The sequence below is a fragment of the Camelina sativa genome, chromosome 11 (genome assembly GCF_030686135.1).
Source record: "Camelina sativa cultivar CO46 ecotype springtype chromosome 11, ASM3068613v1".
In the NCBI taxonomy this organism is placed as follows: Eukaryota; Viridiplantae; Streptophyta; class Magnoliopsida; order Brassicales; family Brassicaceae; genus Camelina; species Camelina sativa.
Genome location: NC_141890.1, coordinates 50306219 through 50327902, shown reverse-complemented (window position 1 = coordinate 50327902; position 21684 = coordinate 50306219). Strand labels below are relative to the sequence as shown.

General features: G+C 38.2%; 4 protein-coding genes, 1 long non-coding RNA gene, 2 other non-coding genes and 1 pseudogene across 61 annotated transcripts; 5 read left to right on the top strand and 3 right to left on the bottom strand.

The window, feature by feature from the left end:
- Positions 1-3: 3 nt before the first annotated feature.
- On the top strand, positions 4-77 carry TRNAN-GUU (transfer RNA asparagine (anticodon GUU)). The gene has a single exon. It is a non-coding gene; the product is annotated as a tRNA-Asn (tRNA).
- A 655-nt stretch (positions 78-732) lies between these two features.
- On the top strand, positions 733-1329 carry LOC109127635 (uncharacterized). The gene has a single exon (XM_087475160.1). The coding sequence runs from the start codon at positions 820-822 to the stop codon at positions 1156-1158; it is 339 nt and encodes a 112-aa protein (XP_087331286.1). The 5' UTR covers positions 733-819; the 3' UTR covers positions 1159-1329.
- Positions 1330-3569: 2240 nt separating this feature from the next.
- LOC104727217 (L-type lectin-domain containing receptor kinase IX.2 pseudogene) lies at positions 3570-5660 on the top strand (annotated as a pseudogene). Its single transcript, XR_015572394.1, has one exon. The product of XR_015572394.1 is annotated as an L-type lectin-domain containing receptor kinase IX.2 pseudogene (transcript).
- Positions 5661-7088: 1428 nt separating this feature from the next.
- LOC104727216 (uncharacterized) lies at positions 7089-14798 on the top strand. 50 transcript variants are annotated; one of them, XM_087475145.1, is made up of 26 exons: positions 7089-7371; positions 7542-7644; positions 7718-7824; positions 7962-8067; positions 8163-8223; positions 8390-8431; positions 8519-8596; positions 8715-8789; positions 8898-9026; positions 9139-9214; positions 9303-9394; positions 9499-9597; positions 9701-9730; positions 10668-10845; positions 10928-12203; positions 12281-12409; positions 12505-12630; positions 12716-12762; positions 12848-12999; positions 13109-13212; positions 13341-13538; positions 13653-13859; positions 13951-14098; positions 14194-14324; positions 14411-14500; positions 14596-14798. In XM_087475145.1, the coding sequence occupies exons 15-26, from the start codon at positions 10995-10997 to the stop codon at positions 14677-14679; spliced, it is 2625 nt and encodes an 874-aa protein (XP_087331271.1). In that variant the 5' UTR covers positions 7089-7371; positions 7542-7644; positions 7718-7824; positions 7962-8067; positions 8163-8223; positions 8390-8431; positions 8519-8596; positions 8715-8789; positions 8898-9026; positions 9139-9214; positions 9303-9394; positions 9499-9597; positions 9701-9730; positions 10668-10845; positions 10928-10994; the 3' UTR covers positions 14680-14798. The 50 variants fall into 50 exon arrangements, 47 of the variants coding, with proteins under 47 accessions (XP_087331271.1, XP_087331258.1, XP_087331262.1 ...); XM_087475132.1 differs by having other exon boundaries at positions 8362-8431; positions 8914-9026; positions 10933-12203; positions 12848-13029; XM_087475136.1 differs by having other exon boundaries at positions 8362-8431; positions 8914-9026; positions 9303-9400; positions 10933-12203.
- A 271-nt stretch (positions 14799-15069) lies between these two features.
- Positions 15070-16093, top strand: LOC147935634 (uncharacterized). The gene is made up of 3 exons (XR_015572397.1): positions 15070-15208; positions 15290-15357; positions 15641-16093. It is a non-coding gene; the product is annotated as an uncharacterized LOC147935634 (long non-coding RNA).
- LOC104727214 (putative LRR receptor-like serine/threonine-protein kinase At5g65240) lies at positions 15950-19676 on the bottom strand. 5 transcript variants are annotated; one of them, XM_087475152.1, is made up of 12 exons: positions 19556-19620; positions 18910-19037; positions 18652-18784; positions 18496-18570; positions 18219-18362; positions 18046-18117; positions 17891-17956; positions 17728-17798; positions 17482-17622; positions 17041-17382; positions 16559-16953; positions 15950-16476 (listed from the first exon to the last, which is right to left on the bottom strand). In XM_087475152.1, the coding sequence occupies exons 2-12, from the start codon at positions 18980-18982 to the stop codon at positions 16162-16164; spliced, it is 1827 nt and encodes a 608-aa protein (XP_087331278.1). In that variant the 5' UTR covers positions 18983-19037; positions 19556-19620; the 3' UTR covers positions 15950-16161. The 5 variants fall into 5 exon arrangements, with proteins under 5 accessions (XP_087331278.1, XP_087331277.1, XP_087331280.1 ...); XM_087475151.1 differs by having other exon boundaries at positions 19155-19615; XM_087475154.1 differs by having other exon boundaries at positions 18492-18570; positions 19155-19612.
- A 95-nt stretch (positions 19677-19771) lies between these two features.
- On the bottom strand, positions 19772-19856 carry TRNAM-CAU (transfer RNA methionine (anticodon CAU)). Its single transcript is given in 2 exon segments — positions 19772-19807; positions 19819-19856. It is a non-coding gene; the product is annotated as a tRNA-Met (tRNA).
- Positions 19857-19963: 107 nt separating this feature from the next.
- Positions 19964-21684, bottom strand: LOC104727211 (uncharacterized). Its single transcript, XM_010446246.3, has 3 exons — positions 20925-21684; positions 20497-20607; positions 19964-20329 (listed from the first exon to the last, which is right to left on the bottom strand). Exons 1-3 carry the CDS (start codon positions 21555-21557, stop codon positions 20177-20179), a joined length of 897 nt encoding a protein of 298 aa, XP_010444548.1. The 5' UTR covers positions 21558-21684; the 3' UTR covers positions 19964-20176.

Here is a 21684-nt window from a genome sequence, read left to right as displayed (position 1 = left end):
AAAGCTGGAATAGCTCAGTTGGTTAGAGCGTGTGGCTGTTAACCACAAGGTCGGAGGTTCGACCCCTCCTTCTAGCGTTTTTCGTCCCTTTTTTTGTTTGGAAGTGTTTGTTGTTGTACAAACAGAACAGTAATGGCCTCACAAGTTAACGAGTCACGGGAGATACGTAAATAAAATAAGTTGTTCGACTAGAGAAGAGAGGCCCAAAAAACAAACACGACACACGTTCAAGATAGCGATAACGTTTAATAATATTATAACAGATAGCGATAGTGATGTAGCTTTATGTGAGTAGTGTCTTGTTCCCCAAGACCAATGCTCTCTGGCAAACAAACAATTACCCATATCATTAAAAATCATGATTTACTTATGGTGATAAGAAAATTAAATATTCAAAAAATCCCTAGGCGTGATTAATTTAAAACCATACCATAAAATCTATAAGCACGTTTAGGTCAATGAAATTTAAGCAACGGAGTTAAAGTTGATAGTTACTTCACATTGTATGACCATTTTATTATTACCAAACCAAGGATGTAGCCATGTAGGTATAACAATAACAAAAAATGTTGACTAACAACAAAAAAACACTTACAAGTTTCACATAAACCAAGAAATTGTGAGTTGCCAAAAAATCAAGAAATTATGATTGGACCGCCAAAACATAAGCATCCAAAAATGTAGTACATTATATTCAATTTTTTTTTTGGTAAATCCATTTATTGTTGTTAGCTTTTACCTCTTCTTCCGTCGATTACAAACCCCAAATTTTCATTCAATCAAAATAAACACTTTCATTTTTCTTTTCTTTCCCAGAAAATGGATAGAGATCTAGCCGACAACCGTAAACCATCGTACGTCAACAGTCGATGCTTGAGTTCGCCGTTATCTTGTCTCATCCACACAGAGTCAGAGTACGTTCGAATCAGTAACCACGACAAGAAGAAGACGAGATCAACTCCGATGTTAAGGGGTTTGATGAGAAGATTGTTATTGGTCAGAAGTTGCGGATTCGAGAAGAACAACAAATCGAAAACGTTAGTGACGTTTCACTACGATGCTGTGAGTTATTCGCAGAACTTCGACGATGGTTTTAATTTGCGCGATGATGATCGTAGTGCTTTTCGAGATCTTCGAAAACTGAGTCCGGATCACTAATATAGTTATATCAATTTTACATATGCTCTGTTTTTTTTGTTTCTTTCAGTTTTTATCGTCGAACATAAGATCCAATATTCGTATGTACCTAACCTGTCTTGTTTATTACATTTGTACCATGAACTTTTGTTTATCAAGTATATATATATACCCAAACAGTTTTGTTTATTACATGTGAAATTTCGTTAACTTGTTTGAGATACCATTGGATATTTTTCAGCAGATTGGCTGGAGTAATTCTGTCAAAGCATGATAAGGCTAAGGTAACCCCTGAGGTTGATTCTAGTTCTCTAATAATGAACTTGTTTTTTTTTTTCTGATATCAGTTTTGTTGTTGACTTGAGGATGGTCCCAATCTTCATCCTAAAACAGCGAGGCCTAATGTTTCTGGTTATAGCCATGGGTTCGCTTTCTTTCTTGCCCCTGCAGGCATTGTTTCATAGGTCTTTCAATGAAACCAACGGTTACTCATCTCGGTTCCCACTTGTGCATATCGAATTTGATACGTATTATATAATATGGAATGGGATTCTGTTGATATTATGTCTCAAGTTTGGATCAACAATAACTCGCTTGCTTCCTCTAACTACACTTCTTGGAATGCAAGCTTGCACAGTCAAGATGCATGTAGGTCATGCGCGGATATGTTATGATTCAGCTTCTATAAACTTGAGCATCTCTTGGGCTTACCAAGAAACATCTAATCCTCTGGAGAGTTCGAGTCTTTGCTTTCCTTCATTTTCTACGTCATCGACCTTGCGAAGGTGCTTCCTGCAGAAGTTACCATTGGGTTTTCAGGTTCTACAGGAGCAAACACGGAAGAAAATAGCTATAGAGAGAGAACTCCAAACAAGACAAGAATAATTATTCTAGGTTTGCATGTGAAAGGTTAGGCAATGTTGTCTTAGCAGAGCCTGCATCAAAATGGATACCTTTTACTGAAAGCTCAGCATGGCTTTTGGATAGGGTTTCACAGGCGGAAGCTCACAACGTGCTGATACGGATGCTGTTGCCCATCCGATCGAGGACTAGCTAGCTAGGAAGCAAAACTTGGTATTCTGATGTTGTTTTATAAATATGTCAAACTGATATGTTTGTGTTAGTCAGCGTACTTGATCTGTGTGGAATGGGATCCTGTTTATATTAAGTTTCGTGTTGGGATCACCAATAACTTGCTTTACCTTCACGAAGAGTGGAAGCAATGCATTATTCACTGGGACATCAAGACGAGTAATATAATGTTAGACTCCAATTTTAATGCCAAGCTAGGTGACTTTTGGTTGGCTCGGTTGATGAACCACGAGCTAGGTCCCCAGACTACAGGATTGGCTGGAACTTTTGGTTACAATGTGTCCTGAATACAGAGCCGGCGTTGAACTTTTTTAGGGCTACAAGCCCAAAAAAAAAAAAAAAAAAAAAAATGCAGCTCGAAGAGGTCGAACCTGAACAGTGGTGCCAAAAATAATATTCCTAAACCACTGGCCTAAAGAAAACTTTTGTAGAAAATAGCCGAAATATTTCTTTTATTATTATCGGCCGCAAGCCAATGCTTGACTTGCTTGGCCTCTTGGCCGGCTCTGCCTGAATACATTAGCACCGGAGGTGCCAGCAAAGAATCTGACGTTTATAGCTTTGGAATTGTTTTAGCAGAGGTTGTCACAGGAAAGAAATATGTGGGATCCAAGTCAAGGAAAACACAAGGGAAACTTGAGTCTGAAGCAAGTCTTTTGTATCAAATGGAAAAAGATTATGATGATATGAACCAAACAGAGTGTCTTATGGTTGTGGGGTTATTGCATTTTCTTGTCTAAATTATAGCATTTTCTTCTTTCTTTACAGTCAAACTTTTGTTTCTCCTACTTAACTGTTGTTAATTTACTCTGCTTTATACTCTCTTTCTTTGCTGTAAAATTTTCAAACCTTCTTAGCTTAAGAAAAAAATAATTTTGTGTTCCCTTCTGGTGGCTCACTTCTATTTAACACCTTTTAATTACTTAACATTGAATTAAACAGTGCTGCTTATATACTTGTCGTGCTGGTTTGGTTAGGCTGCTCTCATAAGGTTGCTAAAATGCTACAGGGAGGTCCACTTTACGACCAGTTACATTTTCAAGATTGATACGTGTAACGACACAACTTACAACTAATTTTATGATTGCAAAGTATTTAGGAGCATTCAAGAGTCTTTCAAAGGTTTTTTTATAGCACTGATTTGACTTTTTGATTAAAAGAAGGTTCAAAAGAAATTCAGTGATAGTGATCTTCTTGAATAGACCCTTATTAGATTAAGCTTCTTTTCTTGACCACTCTCTACTTTTTGAATTGTGTTATATGTTCTGTAACTTGATTATCTAAAGATCATCATTAACCAAATCTTTGCTTTATTTTACTTCTGTAAAAATCTTTACTCCATGTTCAATTCATTCTTCTACCTTTCCTATGTTCTCTTCCTTCCTTTTGTTGTTAATTCACTTTACTTCAATTTTACTAGTTTCCGGCCAGGTGATCCAGAGAACATAGTTTACAACGGGGATGCAACGCCCGATGAAGATGGAACGGTGAACTTCAACAACGATGAACAAACATCTCAGGTTGGTTGGATTACTTATTCCAAGAAAGTACCTATATGGAGTCATAGAACTGGCCAGGCTTCAAATTTTAACACAAGTTTCTCCTTCAAAATCGATGCTCGTAACCTTTCAGCAGATGGTCATGGGATCTGTTTCTTTTTCGCTCCTATGGGAGCTCAGCTACCTGCATACTCAGTTGGTGGTTTCTTGAATTTGTTCACTCGAAAGAATAATTACTCGTCTTGGTTTCCACTCGTTCATGTTGAGTTTGACACATTCAACAATCGAGGATGGGATCCTAAGGACGTTGGATCTCATGTGGGGATCAATAATAACTCGCTTGTTTCTTCCAACTACACCTCTTGGAATGCAAGCTCACACAGCCATGATATTGCTCATGCAAAGATCTCTTACGATTCCGTGACTAAGAATTTAAGTGTGACTTGGGCTTATGAGCATCCTAAGGAGAGTTCAAGCCTTTCGTACATCATCGATCTCGCAAAGGTTCTGCCATCAGAAGTTATGCTGGGGTTTATAGCTGCTGCTGGGTCAAACACAGAGGAACATAGACTTTTATCATGGGAGCTTAGTTCAACTTTGGATAGCGAGCAAGCTGATAGCAAGATAGGAATGATAGTTGGCGTTTCGGTTTCCGGGTTCGTTCTCCTGACCTTTATGGTCATCACAACCGCGGTGGTTTGGTCACGGAAGGAAAGAAAGAAGAAGAAAGAAAGAGATATAGCAAACATGATATCAATAAATGAAGACCTCGAAAGGGAAGCAGGGCCAAGAAAGATATCTTATAAGGATCTTGTGTCAGCAACCAACGAATTCTCAAGCGATAGAAAGCTGGGTGAAGGAGGGTTTGGAGCGGTTTATGAAGGAAACTTGAGAAAAATCAATACAATGGTTGCGGTGAAGAAACTATCCAGTGGTTCAAGGCAGGGAATGAAAGAGTTTCTAAACGAAGTTAAGGTCATCAGCAAACTGAGACATCGAAACCTAGTTCAACTCATCGGTTGGTGTAATGAAAAAACGAGTTTTTGCTCATCTATGAGTTACCAAATGGTAGCTTGAACTCTCACCTCTTTGGTAAAGGGCGGCCTCATATACTCTCTTGGGACACAAGGTACAACAAGATAGCTCTTGGTTTAGCCTCTGCTCTTGTTTATCTTCATGAAGAATGGGATCAATGTGTACTGCACAGAGACATCAAGGCAAGCAATATAATGTTGGATAGTGATTTCAATGTAAAGTTAGGCGATTTCGGGTTGGCGAGGCTTGTGAACCATGATTCTGGTTCCCATAAAACAGGATTGGCTGGAACTTTTGGATACATGGCACCTGAATATGTGATGAAAGGAAGTGCGAGTAAAGAGTCTGATATATATAGCTTTGGAATCGTTTTACTAGAGATTGTCACAGGGAGAAAATCGCTGGAACGGACACAAGAAGAAAACAATACTGATACAGAGAGTGATGAGACCAGTCTTGTGGAGAAAGTGTGGGAACTTTACGGGAAACAAGATGTGATGACTTCATGTGTTGATGAGAAATTGGGTAAGGATTTTGATAAGAAAGAAGCTGAATGTCTTGTGGTATTAGGGTTATGGTGTGCTCATCCTCATAAAAACTCGAGACCTTCGATAAGACAAGCGATCCAAGTCTTGAATTTTGAGTCACCATTGCCTGATCTTCCACTGAAGAGGCCTGTTGCTATGTATCACATCTCGGCTTCTTCTTCTTCTCCCTCGGTTAGCTCAAGTGGAGTTTCGTTAACGTTCTCAAGCATTGAGTATGGTCGTTAGTCATCATAGCTGAAGATTAAAGATTCCCTTTTTTTTGTTTTTGATCTGTTTTTTGTCATCTCTACGTATTATATTTGTTCACGCACTTGAATTGAAGCATGATTATTCTTTGTGTTAATTATCATCCTTAATCTTATTTGTATGTTGTTAATTGTGTTATTATTATCCTTTGTGTAATATATCAAGGCAATATAAAAAATCACAAATAAAAAAAATAAAAGACTACTAGAAAAACGGAAACAGCAAATAAAAGGCTGTAATAGGAAAAAGGAAAATAAGGAAAACCTAGGTTATTAATCTAACGGTACAAAAAATAGACCGACCTATCTATTCTCTATAAATATGATGCTCCACTACACTTATAAGTTTTAATATCTCATCCTATCTTTTTTATGTTGTTTTTGTTCTCCTTCGTTAGTCGTCTAGGGTTTCTGATCGATGTTGTGATAATTCTTCTAAACCCGACGGGTCTCTGATGTTTGTTTGTTTCCAACTCGATCTCAACACCTCTCGTTCCGACTAGTGAAACTGAAATCTTCTTCTTCTAGGGTTTGCCTGCCGTTTGGGTTTCCTCGTCAATTGCATCAGTAGTAGCTTTTTTTAATTATTTTCATGTATTCCCTCCCTCTGTTATATATCTATCTTCTTCTTCACGAACGAGACTCTGATTTGTTTTTTCTTTTGTTCATCTTGCAGGTTTATTCAATCTACGTTGATCCTATCCGATCCGATCATCACCGATCGTTCTAGGGTTTGGTCTCTTCTTTGTTTTTCTTCTAATTACATGTTATTACTTACTTGTTGTTGTTGTTTTTTTGTTGCTTTAGGTTTGGGTCCTGCGATTGATCGGTGATGGTTTCTAGGGTTTGTTTTCTAAATTGCATCAAGTTGCTTTTTTTTTTTATTTTAATAATGAAATTGTCACGTGATTTTACTTGTTGCTCTGTTATTTCAGGTTATGGTTGATGCGTTTATCGATGAGGGTGATGTCTCAAGGAGACAAGGATACGTTTCGCTTATTCTCTGTGCTAACGTCTTCAAGGGTTTTGTTCTTGCTCTTAACTCTTCTTTTACACTCTGTTCTTCCTTAGTGACATGTGATTTACTTGTTGTTGTTTTTGTTTCGTTGGTTCAGGTGGTGTGGAGAAGGATCCTACAATTGTTCAATGACTGATCGAATTCATGTTAAGGTTTGGTTTCTAAATCCGATATTTTTTATTATGTTCTCAAGAGGAGATAAGGGACACGCTTAATTTGCATCTTTTCTATGCTAAAGTCTAAAAGTGTTTTGTTCTTCGTCTTCCTGGGCTGGAGAAGAAGACCCGAGATGTTTCTTGGCGGATTTGTTTTGTTTAATGAAGCTGTTCACGAAACAGAGTACTTTCTCTGTTTCGTGAACAGCTTCATTAAACAAAACAACGAAGCCCTGGTAAATTATTCCCCCCCTCCCGGAGCCCAATAACAACAATTTCAGCCCAATAAACAACGAAGCCCTGGTAAATTATTCGTCCTTTTTTTTTTATATATATAAATAATAATAATCTAGAAAATTATATTTTTAATGGTTTTTCTTTTTCTTTTTCTAGCTATGAAGAAGAAGAGGAGAGATAGAGTGGAGTGGAGACGATTCGTAATCGTACGAGTGTTAGAAGACGAGCCCTTAGAGAGGCTACATCACATGTCGCCATGTTGATGTTGGAGATAGATTGAGGGGAGGGGATCATCATCTCATTGGTGGGGTGGATTCGTTTTTTTCCCGGCAACGGTGTTGTGTATCACTCTAGGATTTAGGGGTGGATTCATTCTCAGCGAGGCTTCAATTATCAATTTTACAGGTATTCATTAATTATACATTTATCAATTGTCTGTGGGTGGCCATGATTGAGTCAGAACGTTTTATTGCATTACTTAAAGAAGAAGTAGTAGAATCAATGTCTTCAGAAAACCTCTGTGTGAACATGTGATGATATGCAATATTCCCTAATATGCTCTCTTTTTTTTTCAGGTTGGTGTGCCGGTTTATGCAGCAAGGCCTAAAAAAAAAAAAGAAGCTCAAAAAAGGAGTTTGTGTAGATGTTGTTATCATGAATACTGCAGAAAGGCTTGAGGTAATCTTTTGTCCTTCAAAGTCATTGGTCCATTGTAGCTTTAGTCCTGAAATTGACTCTTTGTGACACATAGATAAAGGCATGATGGACGAACTAAAAGACTTAAGGAAATTTCTGAATCCAACACAAGTGTTACTAGTTGTTGATGCCAATGACTACCTGGACAAGAAGCTGATGCTGGTACGCTTGTTTCTATTCTATATTTTTCCAAAAGAAGATATTCGAAACATCCTGTAAAATGAATTAGTTTCAGAACCGGACCTGTATTAGTCATAATACTAATTAAGATGAGCTTATTTATTATGTACTTCCTACAGCTCTGGTGACAAACCTTCAATGTAGAGATAGGAATCACAGAAGCCATTCTGACTAAGCTAAATGGTGCTGCAAGAGGTGGTGACTGCTGCTTTGAGTGTCAAGGAGGTTTGTGTTCTTCTTCTTCTTCTTCTTTGATTAATTATGTCACAGAAAGTTACTTAATTAACGTTTTGCGTTTGTTTAATTGGGTATCTGGAAAGGCGATTTAAATGGTATGACGTGGAGAGCGGATGGAAGCAATGATTGAAGTGATGACACCAGGTATTATTCTCTGTTCCTTGCATACTCTTCTCTTGGGTACGTCTTCAAGCTTTCTCACGGGTTTTGTTAACATGTGATCATTTTTTTTTGGTCTTTATAGTTGTTTCACTCTATCGTTTTGGTTTCAATAATACTCAGGTGTGGCTCTGATGGTTGTGTTTCATAGATTCCACATGATGAGATGGGTGGAGGAGAGCTACACTCAAGGGTTTTGTTCTTCCTCTTAACTCTTCTTTTATTTACTATCTGTTTTTCCTAATTACATGTGATTTACTTAGTTGCTGTGTTATTTCAGTTTATGGTTGATGCTTTTATGGATGAGGGTGATGTCTCAAGGAGACAAGGGCACGCTTGGATTCTTCTCTGCGCTAAGGTTTTGTTCTTCCTCTTAACTTTTCTTTTTTCTCTCTGTTTTTCCTAATTACATGTGATTTACTTGTTTTTTTTTTTTTTTTTTTTTTTTTTTTTTTTTTTTTCTTTTGTTGGTTTAGGTGTGTGGAGAAGGATCCTACAATGGCTCAATGATGGCTTTGACTGATCATTGTCACTGCATACTCTTCTCCTGGGTACGTCTTCAACCTTTCTCACGAGTTTTGTTAACATGTGATCATTATTTTTTGGGTTTCATAGTTTGTTTCACTTCACTCTATCGTTTTGGTATCAATAATACTCAGGTGTGGCTTCTCATAGCTATGTATCAGGTCGTACATGATGAGCAGCTAGTGAAATTGTGATTGCTGGAGGAGAGGTGTCTGATCTACACTTTGCTAAATTAGGTTTCTGATCTACACTTTGCTAAATTGGTACTCTCTCAATTGCATCTGTAGCTTTTTAATTATTATGTTTATGTGTCGCTCTGTTAATCTTCTTCTTTCACGAGTCTCTCACTTTTTTTTTGTTTTGTTTGTCTTGCAGGTCTTTTGGAAGCGAATCTATAATGATCCGATCATCGCCCCCCCCCTGGCTTCTTATTCTCACTCCTCCTCCTACGGTTTGGTTTATAATTCTCACTCCCTTGTTGTAGACTCAAATTTGTTGAAGATGTTAAAAGTCTTTTACTAGTTGCTCTGTTATTTTAGGTTATGGTTGATGCTTTTATCGATGAGGGTGATGTCTCAAGGAGACAATTGAGGACAGGCTTCGCTTCTTCTCTGTGCTATCGTCTTCAAGGGTTTTGGTCTTCCTCTTAACTCTTCTTTGACTCTCTGCTTTTTCTTTTTCCTAATTACATGTGTTATTTACTTGTTTTTTTTTTGTTTTGTTTTGTTGATTTAGGTGTGTGGAGAAGGATCCGACAATGGATTAATGATGGCTTTTACTGATCATTGTCACTCGAAGAAGAGCTGAGATGTTTCTTGGCGGTTTTGCTAACAGGTGATGCGTTTTGGTTTTAGTTGTTGTTTCACTTTATCATTACCTACTTATCATTTTGTTAAGTTCTGGCTCCACACTCATCATGCATTTCTTTGACAACCAGCTCAAGTCTCTCTTCTTCTGCTCTAAACAGGTTTGTCTACTTTTCATGCTTTTTGAGCCTTTGGCTTTACTCATTATTGTTTAGCATGAGATGAATAATTCAGTTGCTTGTTTCAGTTACAAGTTAGTGAGAATTCTTAGATTAAAGTAGTATTAATTGATAGATACCATTAGGGAAGGATGGTCTTACAACGTTTCGCTAAACCTCAAAAGCTGAAACCTCTTATGCCATTTAAAACCCAAATTCGAAGCCTTTTTTTTTTTTGTTTTCTTACCCTCCCAAACCATGAAGGTGCAGTTAAATCGAATGGGTTATGTAATTTTACTCAAAACGGAGAACGCCCACAAGGTGCTCGACACAATTCCTCAATACCCAAAATGGCTCTCCGTTGTTTTTTTTTTGCAAAGACCCTGTCACGTGTGGGTTGTACGTGACATCTTCTACTCGTTGATTTTTTTCCTTTCCCGCTTGTCCTCTGTTTTCTCTCGCCAAGAACAAAACCTCTCTCAGACTCAGTACCAAGAAAACGCAAGATCAGATCATAGAGAGTCACTTACTTGCTATTATTCTCTTCTCCAACATGGAGCCTCCTGTTCTAGGAGATGTAAACTGCGAACAAATCTTCAAACGCGCCAAAGATTCCTACTTTGCGAAAGATTACGTCAAGGCGTTGGAGGTAATAGAAGATCTGTCTTTAGTCCAAGGGGAAGAAGACAGGGAGCATATTAATGCGCTACAAGCTCAGATCTTTATGGACCTAGGGCAAAAAACAGAGAACACTGATGTGAATGCTGCATACTACTTGGGTTGTGCAGAATGCGTTTCGATATCTCCTGGGTCGTCATCGTTGGCGGCAATTTCACTCTTCTGTCTGGCAGAACAACTTGGGTCATCCGTGTACTACAAGAAATCCGTGCGCAAAGCAAAAGAAACTTTGTACAATCTTACAGTGAATTTGAATTTGCAGGAGGACCCAGAATTTGCCAAGAGAGAAGAGAAAGCAATGATGTCTGTGATCCAAAATGCAGAGTCAAGAATTGCTGAATCCAAGACCAAGACACGAGTAGCAAGGAAAGAAGAAAAAGGTAGGGATACAAGGAAGAGCGAGCCTGATTTCATCAAAAGATTGATCTTGTATTGGGCAGGTTTGAATGTTGAGACCAAACGGAACTTTATGAAAGTAAGCACTGTGGAACTTATGAGTAACGTTGAGGGATTATATGGTAGTGAAGGACGAGATGCGTTGGAGCAACTTCTTACTTTTGCAAGGGATGAGAGAAAATGGAGATTCTGGATGTGTCGTTCTTGTTCGACCAAGTTCTCTAGTGCTGAAGAATGTAAGAATCATCTTGAACAAGAGCATCGTGCAAAATTTACACCTGATTTGACAAAGTGTATGCCCCAAAGGATAAGTAAAGTCTGGGCTCGTAAGATATCTGTTGGAGGTTGGGAACCAGTGGATACAGCAGCTGCCATCGAACTGATCAAGAATCGTTTGGAAGATGTGAAAGCATTTGCCTATGAGAATGGATGGTCCAAAGGCTGGCCTTTAGCTGCAGATGAAGAGCGCAGTAAGTTACTCAAGGAAATTCAAATACTCCTTGTGTCGTTTTGGGACTGTAAGATTCTCTCTTGTAGCATTCGTGACTTGGTGATGCAATTTACGGTTAAGCATCTTGAAAAGCTTCAAGTTTCCAAGCATACTCTTACTGATTGTCACCTAGTGGAGACACCTCAGATTATCTGTTTTTGTGAATCTGGCCAACTCATTGAAATCCTGCAATTTCTTAAAAACATCAAGTGTGAAAGGGATGATGGTACAGATGTGGTTTGCAGAGTAGTCGACAATTTCTGGGATGGTACTCGAGTTAAAGAAAAGCTCGACTTTGACCCTCAGGTTTCAGTTCTGCTCCTGGATAAGAGACTGCTGCAATGCAAGATTGCTCGATTCGATGATGAAGGGACAATCAATGTCTTTGATCCCAGTGTTCACTATGCCAATGCACATGCTCAGGGAGGTTATATCTTATCCTGGTTAGTCGACAACTCTGTACAAGATGAGAGTTTTCGATTTCCCATGCCTATCAGGATGCACAATCTTGATATTTGGGTGGCTGTTCTGAAAGCCGTTCAGTTCACATGTAGGACTTTGGAAATTACATATGTAAAGAAGTGTCAGCTCCTAGATTATGATGCAGCTCTTACCACCGCCGAAAATTTGTGTATTGGCGAAGATGTAAAGAGGAGGAATTTACAGAAAGATCAATGGAACAGTTATGCATCTCTTCTATGTGATACATGTGAAGAGCATTTAAGGAGAGACGCTGGAAAATCCCTAAATACAATGATATTCTTGTGTGCAGTACAAGATGTTTTCAAAGGAGCAACATTTCCAACATTTGATTTTCGCATTTGCATGAATGTTATTCGTGAGCATAAAGATCTTAGTGATGACATTGTGATGAAGTCCATAAACCTTCTGAAATTAGTGGTCACCAACAAGGTTCATTTCTTATCTGAATTTTAATTAACAACAGGATATCATAAAATTGTTTATCTTAAAGTGTCAATTGATTGCAGGTTGCTCTAAAAGATTCAAAATTTTTACTGGTTGAAAGTTCAAGGATTAATTTGCTGAATAGCCTCACCAGACTTTCTGTTTTTGACTATCGCTATTACATTCTTCGACCAATAAAAGAACTCATCCTGGTTGGTTTGATTCTCTACAGAGAGCTTCATTTCATTTCATTTCTGATTGGGTCTTTCACATGTTCCTTATATTATATATGATGTCTCGTGTGTAGGATGGTATTATACATATGGAACACAAAGCAAATTTAGCTGCGGCAGAAGCAGATCTTATATCCGAGGAAAAACAAGAGGAGAAGATGAAATTACCATCGAAGAAGAAGAAAAATAAAAACAACAAGGTCTTTGAAGTTCTAAATTTTTTATTTGCTTCGCTGACTTTTTGGTTATTCAATTGTAAGAAGGAATGTCTTCATGGTGCAACAGAGAACTTCAACGAGCATGCCTACTCACCTTGATAAGAGTGTTGAACAGTAAGTACCTCACGATTCTTTTTTTGTTATGATGATATATTGTTTTCTGGTTGTTTCTTAACACATTGTGTACTTACATCTCTAGTGAAAATTCAGTCAACCTTGAACTGGGAAATACACCTCCATCAGTAAAAACGGCCGAAGAAGTTCTTATGGAACCAGATGATACTTTTTCAAGTGAAAGGGGTCTATCGGAAATGACATCCAATATTAACAATCAAGAGGAAGCTACCAAAGGTAACCTGGTTGTAAAAGAGCTTCTCAATTGTCGAGTATTCTAAAAGCTCTATAGCCTATATTGTTTTGAGATGTATAATTCTTATTTCTTTATCTTGTCGTCTTCAAGATATGCAAATCATGCCTGGAGAAGATTCATCGTCAGAACACCTGGGCTCAGTACATGAAGAAGCTACAACAAGATATAATTCAGTTCTTGACATTGTTCTTAAGGTAAAGCAATCATGAACAAAAATAAGATTTCAAAACCTAAACTATGTTTTACTGATTTAGACCATTCTTTCTTTTCATGTATTATCTCTTTACTTCCTTATTTTGTTTGAATTTGTGCTCTACTGCAGGCCCTCTGTAACATTAAGGTTCGTAAAGAGGATCTGGTGCCCAATCGGCAACCATTTTCTGACAACTTGGAAGAACAAGTTCCTCGTGCATTACGAGATTTCTTTGCTGCTTTTGTCTCGGGGGAGATAGAATACGAAGGACTCTACAATTACCTTCAAAGCGACTTACTTGCTTCCTTAGAAGAAGTTCATTCCACGGTTTGTACGGAAGATAAATTTTAACATTGCATATTTTATTTTCCAAACAGCTTTGTTGTTATCTTAAATGCCATTCTAATTTCTTTTTTTTTTATCCTTTTGTTTCCTGTTTAGCTAAATGATGCTGCGGAGGTAGTCGTAGCCATCCTTGAGTTTTGGCAATGCTGGAAAAGTCCACAAAGAGAAAGCTTGGTAACTCGTCTTTTTACAATTGAAGAATATGAAAGAATGAAATGTAGCAAATGCAGAAAGATGCCAAATTATCCAGAGCAAAGGTCTTATGGCGTTGTTATGGCTGCAGATTCAATCAGAGACCTGAAGGTATATTTCATTTATTTCACTCTTTGTCTTTCCTACAGAAACTGGTACTACTTCTTAAGAAGTTGTGTTGTGGTTATGTATATATATGCAGTGTGCTTTTGGCAATATAAAGTTTGAAGACATCATTAAAGTGATCCGTATGGAAGATAAAATGTTATGTGACATTAAAACAAGAGGGTGTGCAAAGGCAAACTTTGTTCGTCATACTATAAGTAGATCCCCGCCTATCTTCACAATTGGTAACTTTTGACGATGATTGTGACCTTATCTACTCATTTCATTTGTTGTGGTATGATTATATAATGTTGTTGTTTTTGTTGGTTTGCGACATTAGTGTTGGAATGGGAGAAGAATGAAACTGAAAAAGAGATATCTGAAACGCTAGAGGCTTTAGACTGGGAGATAGATATCAGCAGGCTATACGAAGGCGTAGAACCAAACACAGTTTACCGGCTTGTGTCAGTGGTAAAATATGAAACAGGGTCACAAATGTTTGTGCTACTGTTCTTCTGTATCTCTTCTTCGTTACAGTCTTAAAATATGGAATCCAGATTGGTTGTGGTGAAGAAGGAGAATACATTTGCGTGGCTTATAAAAAGAACCGATGGGTCAGTCTCAGACATGAAACTCTAGCAGAAGAGGTAAGACGAAAGAGTTGGATTTGCCTTTCTTGAGCTGAAGTTAGAATTTTTATGGGTCATAAAATTAGTGATATGTGGTGATGTTATCCTTATAGGTTGTCGGTAAATGGAAGAGTGTGGTTAAATTCTGTGGAAAATGGGGGGTTCGGCCAGAGGTTCTGTTTTATGAAGTTGTCTGATTGATGGCCTAATAAGTGACATAATTGTATCAATATAGGAACCCAACATTGATGTATAAAACAGTGGCAAGTCAGAAGTTGTGTTCATCATGTGAATAGATCAGTTGAATTTTCTTCTTTTTCGGCCGGATTCTTATTAAACCGAAAAAGAAGTAAATGCTTATATCTAGAGGGCTAACAACTTCTAGATGGGCTTCTCATAAAGCCCAATATAATTTAGTTGGGTTGTGAATGTGAATGTGATGATAAAAAGGAAAAAGATAAACCGACCCCAATTATTAACGTTCGTGAATTTCCATATTTCTTAATTATTAACGACTTAACGTTAGCGATTTTCCTTTTTTTTTTCTTTTAACGTTTCAGTAATTTCCTTTTTTTTTTTGGCTTCAGTAATTTTTTAAATGAGTAGGAATAGGATCATCATCATCGGATGCTTCTATGTATACAACACAGTCGTCTCTTCCACACTTGTATCCCCAAAATCCGTCAGCCTGGGAGAACCATCAACCATGTATCTCCCTCCAATCAGGTTAATCCTTCTCTCTTTCTCAATTTTATCTCTCTCTCACTCCGTCGTTGATGATTCTCATATATTGTTGCTTGCTTCTAGGGTTCCATCGGTTCTCTTGTCATCGTTGATGTGACTCCGTTTTTTTTTTGAATTTTCACACGTCACAGGTATGATTTGTCACTTGTATCCTTATATGACTATGTAAGTAAAGTGTAAGTGAAGAGCGTCTTGGCCGTTTTGATGATAATAGTTCTTTACTTCTGACTTATGAGGTTTCTTGCTTCCTGGGATGTGGTTGGTTTTAATGATTCTGTAGACATCTGATAATGAAGTCCTCGCTTGATTTTTTGTTTGGGTGATTTGGTGAAGAGGTTGATTAGATATAGGTTGTTGGATTGTTACCTCTGTAAAATCATAGTTCCTTTCTTCCTTGGACTTATTGGCTTGCAGGTCAAAGCTTTCAGTCTGACACGTTAAAGTTACCTCCATTCTAGTTACTTTGATTCAGATTCTACGACAGAAGTGTCTAGATCATTTATGATGAGACCTTCGGTGTGTTTTGCTTGTACTTGGCTCTACAATTGCGCAAATGATGGTTTCTCAACTTCTCATTGCTTGGAACATAGAGGACCCTCTTTTAGATTTGTCATGTCGTGACCATGAAGCCTAGTAGCCTACGCTAGTGTTGCGGTTTCTGAAGTTCTCATGGGAAGATGCACTGTGACTAGACTGTGTAGTAGAGACTGAAAATTATTGGAGTTTGTAAATAGTGATTTTGTTCAGTTATGTGAATTGATAGGAATGAGTACACACATGAGAAGTATATATCCGTTGGTCAGCATTATGAAGAACTGTCTCATTCTTACATAGACCATTTATGAAGAACCATTTGATTCTTCTTCACTTTACAGATGTGATCGATCACATTCTCATGATTCTATCTTTTGAATCTCTTAAGTAATTTTTGTTTCCTATCTTCCACCAGATAATTCGATGGCATCTTGATTATTAATGGAATCTTCACCCCAATCAAATCTCCTCTGCAACCTTTGAAACTCTTCTTGCCTAGTGACTTCAATATTCTGCCATTCCTCCCATCTCTCTGCAAGCCCTTCTCCTTCAAGCATCCTTACAACTTCAGACATCGCTGGTCGTTCTTCCGGTGCTGCTTGTGTGCAAAGCAATGCAACTTGTATCATCGTTTCAACTTCTTCCGTCATATAATCCTCTTCAAGCTTCTTATCTACAATGTCTCCTAATCTCTTCTCTCTTTCCAGTTTCTTCACCTGAAAAACCAAAAGATTACCATTTTAATCACAATATATATCAGAAGCATGCGAAGAAATAAAAGATCAACAGGTTACGAACATGGTCTAGCAATAAGACATCATCTTCTTCCTCTAGCCGCGAGAAATCAATCGCTCTTTGTCCAGTTACAAGCTCTAGAAGCATAATTCCATACCCGAAAACGTCAGTTTTCTCTGATGATTTCCCTGTGGATATACATTCAGGTGCAATGTGACCCATTGTCCCACGGACCTGAGTGGTCACATTGGTTCTTCTAACATCCACCAACTTGGCTAAACCAAAGTCACCAACCACTGCTTCAAAGTCTTCATCTAGTAACACATTTGCAGCTTTCACATCTCGGTGTATGATCTTCGGGTTGCAATGTTCATGAAGGTATTCGAGTCCTCGTGCTGCGCCTAGCGCAATCTGTTTCCTCCTGAACCAGTCCAGAATTGGATCACCGGGTTTAATCTCTGCATATTATAAAACCCGCAACTCCAGATTACAAAACCTTCAACTCCTGAAACCAAAAGTGTAAAAGCTTTTGTTTCTTGTTTTACCTCTTAAGCAATATGCAACACTTAGATTCTGCATGAAAGGATACACCAAAAGACGTTCGGTTTGTGTTGTGCAAAAGCCGATAAGACGAAGCAGGTTCCTATGAACAGCTACACTTATCATCTCAACTTCTCTCTGGAAAGCTTCGTCTCCTCCTGGACGTTCAAAATCAGTCAATCTTTTCACAGCCACTTTCGTCCCATCCGAGAGTACTCCTTTGTAAACTTTCCCAAACCCTCCTTGTCCGAGAACATTCTTTTCATTGAACTTATCTGTAGCCAATTGAAGCTCTCTCCATGCAAATCTTCTCAACTGTCCAAACGCAATCCTTCTGTCCACTTCACCTGAAACCAAAGTTGGGAACGAAAGTCAAAGATTTGAGACCATATCTATAGTTCTTATGTAGTATGTAATCATACGAAAGATTGATTATTATCACATACCTGCAACATCCACAAACACATCACGCTTATATCCTTTATGCTTATCCTTGCAGAAGAAAAACATGAAGAGTCCAAGGAGAATCACTGCAATCCCGCTAACAACTCCAGCAATAATTCCAGTTTTTCGAGTGCTTGAATCACCTATTAGAGCAAAAACAAACTCTCTGTACTTAAAATCTGTGCAAGGTAAATGGCAACTAAAACATGACTATGGAAGTATTCAGCAGTAAACTCATGTAATTTTACCTGAAGGGTTGGAGACTGTTACACAAGGTTGAGGGTAAGTGCCATCACAAGTCAAGTTGTTTGCTGTGAAACTATAAATTTGAAAGACTCGACTAAGATTAGTGATAAAGATCAATGAAAACTGTAAACATTTGTGCTTTGAAACTAAAAAACTCTTACGCACTTGTATTTTGGAGTTTTGAATAAACTCTGAGGAATCTCACCGGTGAGATTATTTGAGTCGAGCAGACTGCAAAAGTAGTTCAAGCAACAGCATTTAAGACACTTGAGTGTTTTCAAACATAAGGAGAAAAGAAATCAAACAGAACAACCACTTACATATTTATCAGTTTTGATAGTCCCGTAAGTGAATTCGGGATAGTCCCGTTTAAGTTATTCCTACTCAGGGTCCTGCTTGGCCAAACATAGAAACAAAGACATGATCTTTATTATTCTTTGTTCCAAAGTTGTCAAACAAGTTACAAGACATCTGAGGGAGAAGTATCACTTACAAGAACTGAAGATTCTTGAGATTGCCGAGAGTTGATGGTATGCGACCAGTTAACTGATTATCCTCCAAATCCAAGCTGGTCAAGCTAGATAGATTTCCAATGGATTCTGGTATTCCACCCATAATTCCATTTCCTTTCAATGTCCTACGACCCGGAAAAAACAAATGAATCCTCAATATAACTAACACAGACTTCACAGAAACGTTTCCATACAATGCAGAAGAAGAAGAAAAAAAGAAACTTTCCACAAGCTCACAGTTTCTAAGTAGGCACTTACAGAGTCTTGAGAGTTGTCAAGATTCCTATCCCTGAAGACAAGGTTCCGGACGAGAAGTTCATGTAAGACAGTGTGCTGCAAATCCCAACAATATAGCAAAATTAATATTCACTCAACCAAAATAACTAAATTAAGCTCAGTGATAATAAAACTTACACGGAAGAAACATGTTTCTTGTCCTCACATATAACTTGAGACCAAGTACAAGGATCGACTTGATTCTGGTTCCAATCACTTAGCTGTTCAGGGGATGCACGTAACGAGCTCCTCAACGCAAACAGCGCATTCCCTGAAAAACGAAAAGGAGATTTTGGAAATTGCAATAGTTTAACAAAATAGCTATACTTAGACAAAACGTAGAAAGTACTAAAGAAAATTCTGAAGTGACAAAAAAAAAAGGAGAAATGAAATGACCTTGAGCATCTGGTGACACAGGTGACCATAAAGATGTAAACAACACCAAGGCAGTAATGAAAGCCAGAGCCATTTATTCTAAAGAGCTAGCAAATTTCAAAATGTTGGATTCTGAGAACTTGTAGCATCTACAAGAAACGTTTGAACAATAAAATTACAACATAACTTTTGGGTTTAGTAGATCATAGAGTGGATCTACTACGCGAAATCCACAATTCTATAGTAAAAACAAAAAAAAAAGGAACCTTTTCAGTTGCCCAGAAGATAAAATCCAAAAATTCAATACTTTTCACGGAAAAAGAAAAAAAAAAACAGAGATAAAACCCAAATCTAAAGATGCCAAATTTGAGAAACTGAGATTTGGGAAGAGCAAAAGAAAGAGAAAGGTCCCAAAAATATAAAAAAGAAACTCGAAGCAGAGAAGAGAATCCAAAAAAAAAAAAAGTGAAAAAAGAATAACTCCAGCACGAAAGATTCACTCAGAGTCGAATAAAAAAAAAACCCAACAAAACTTGGATTGGATGGATGGTTCCACTTCCTAATGAGAAACACTTGTAAGAAGAGAGTAAAAACTCTGTTGTTCTCTTCGAAAATTCAAAAGTTTTAAAAGAAGCAAACTTTTGATTTTCTTTCTTCGTTTCATTACATTTTGTTGTCTGTTAGATGGGAAAAGTCTTCGAAGCATATCGCAATTATGACTGCCGCCGTGGCTAGTCAAAGAGATACCAAACAAAAACAGCTTGTAAAACTGCTTTTGCTGCGTGCTTGATTAAAAAAAATAGAGTTAATCATGATGCTTTGAAATGTGATTAACAATTAAAATAAAGATTAAACTGTGAAAATGCATAATTAAAAAGAATATTGGGGTGAGAGAGGCTCGAACTCTCGACCTCAGGATCACTCAGTAGCTATGAGACCTACGCGCTAGCCAACTGCGCCACCACCCCATCTTTTTATTCATTCTCTAGTTGTTTTATATAACACATTTTGGGTCTACTGAGGTTATGAAGTTAATGCTTACATGTGAATAGGTTTGTCTGAAGCTTAATTAAAATCATCGTCAACAACTTTCCTATTAGAAGGAAACAAGTGAATATTACAAACCCCAAAACAATGATGACAAATACAGCAACAATACTACAGTGACTTCTCCATATTTCAGTGTTCTCTCTCTCTCTCTTGGGTTCAAGAGTCCAGGAAAAAACTTGTCTAGACAAAACTTACACATTGTCGTCGCTGGTTCTTGTGTGTTTGCATTATGTCTCGTTTATTGAACCAATACTTGTTTAGGTGTTGAGGGTTCCTCTGCTGCTTTATTGGCTTTCTGCTCGTTAGGCGCTTGCTTGCTACTACTGCTCTCAAACAGCTTGCTGCTCTTTGCGATTGTAAGAATTAGCTCGAGTTGCTTTCGCTGTTGTTCCTGCAAAGCAAGCAACCAGCTCTCAAAGGAAACTAGTTATCGATATCTTCAATTCAGCCATGACATTAGCTTAGAACACACTTCTACTAACTAATGGGGATACAAACCAGTTTCGAGTTTTATAATGATCAAATCCTAAATCGATGATGGGTTAAATAGATATATACCTGCATAGCGAGCAGAACCTTCTGAATTTCGCCTAGCTCCTTCTCTAATATCTCTTGTTGTGCAGCTAATACCCTTGTGGCCTCAGAATTCTTCTGAGCCAAAGCTGCAGTCTTTGGACAAAACAAACCAAACTCTTTTAGATACATACAGATACAGCACCAAAGAACTAAACTTAATGCAAAGACAGCTACATTGATCAGTCAGAAAGTGCAAACTGGAAATATCTAAATCTCTTCTGCAAGATTACCCAAATCTCCAAAATCTCGGTTTAAACACTAAAACATTTGATACTTCCTCACACATTCAATCAAACTTGTTCCTCACACAACTTGTTCCCTTTCATCCAATTTCACATAGACAATCAAACTTTTACAGTGTCGAAGCATTTGAAGCAAAGCTCGAGAAAAGGCACAATGGGATTGTTTACCTCAGAAATTGGTTCCTTTAGAGCTTTACGGGTGACCCGAAACCGAATCCCAAGCTTCTCCAGATGCCTAGAAAGAACTCTAACAATGGTGGTCGAGCTTTTTAAATCCTCTTCAAGTTTCTCCAACCTTCGAATCAAATTCGTCCCTTCACTCTCTCTCGCTCCTTTGCAAATCCTCATCCATTGCCGTCGTCTAAGCCACGAACCAGTGGCGACTGAACCAACCAATCCAACGAAACCTAAAGACAAAACCTTTTTCCCGATTTCACCAACCACCACGTAATTCACCGCGAGAACCACCGAAATCACGGCGGAAGATAGAATACAAAGCGCCTCCGCGAATGAAACAAAGCTCCCCAAATCGAAGCCATCGGAATTGGCGTCTTCGAGGTCCGTAGAAGAACTGTCTTCGTATGATCCGGTAGAAGACGCATGGGCTCTACAATCTCGATCGATCTCGAAATTAGACCGGGTAGAGATGACGTGGCGGAGGAGGATAGGCTGAGGGAATGATAAAGAATTCCGGCGAGAAAGTTGTACGGCGGAGACGGCGAAGCAGAGGTTGCTTCTGCTGATGCGAACAGGAGTCGACCCTGAGAAGAGAGCGTATCGGGAAGGAAGCGATAAGGACATTATCGTCTTTTCGGATCTCCAACTAAAGTGACTGACTCAATGACTCAATGTGTCGTTGCGAGAAAATAATGGCTACGACCTTAACGTCCTCATCAAAAGAGAACCTGAAACTGCGCGCATAGTAGCA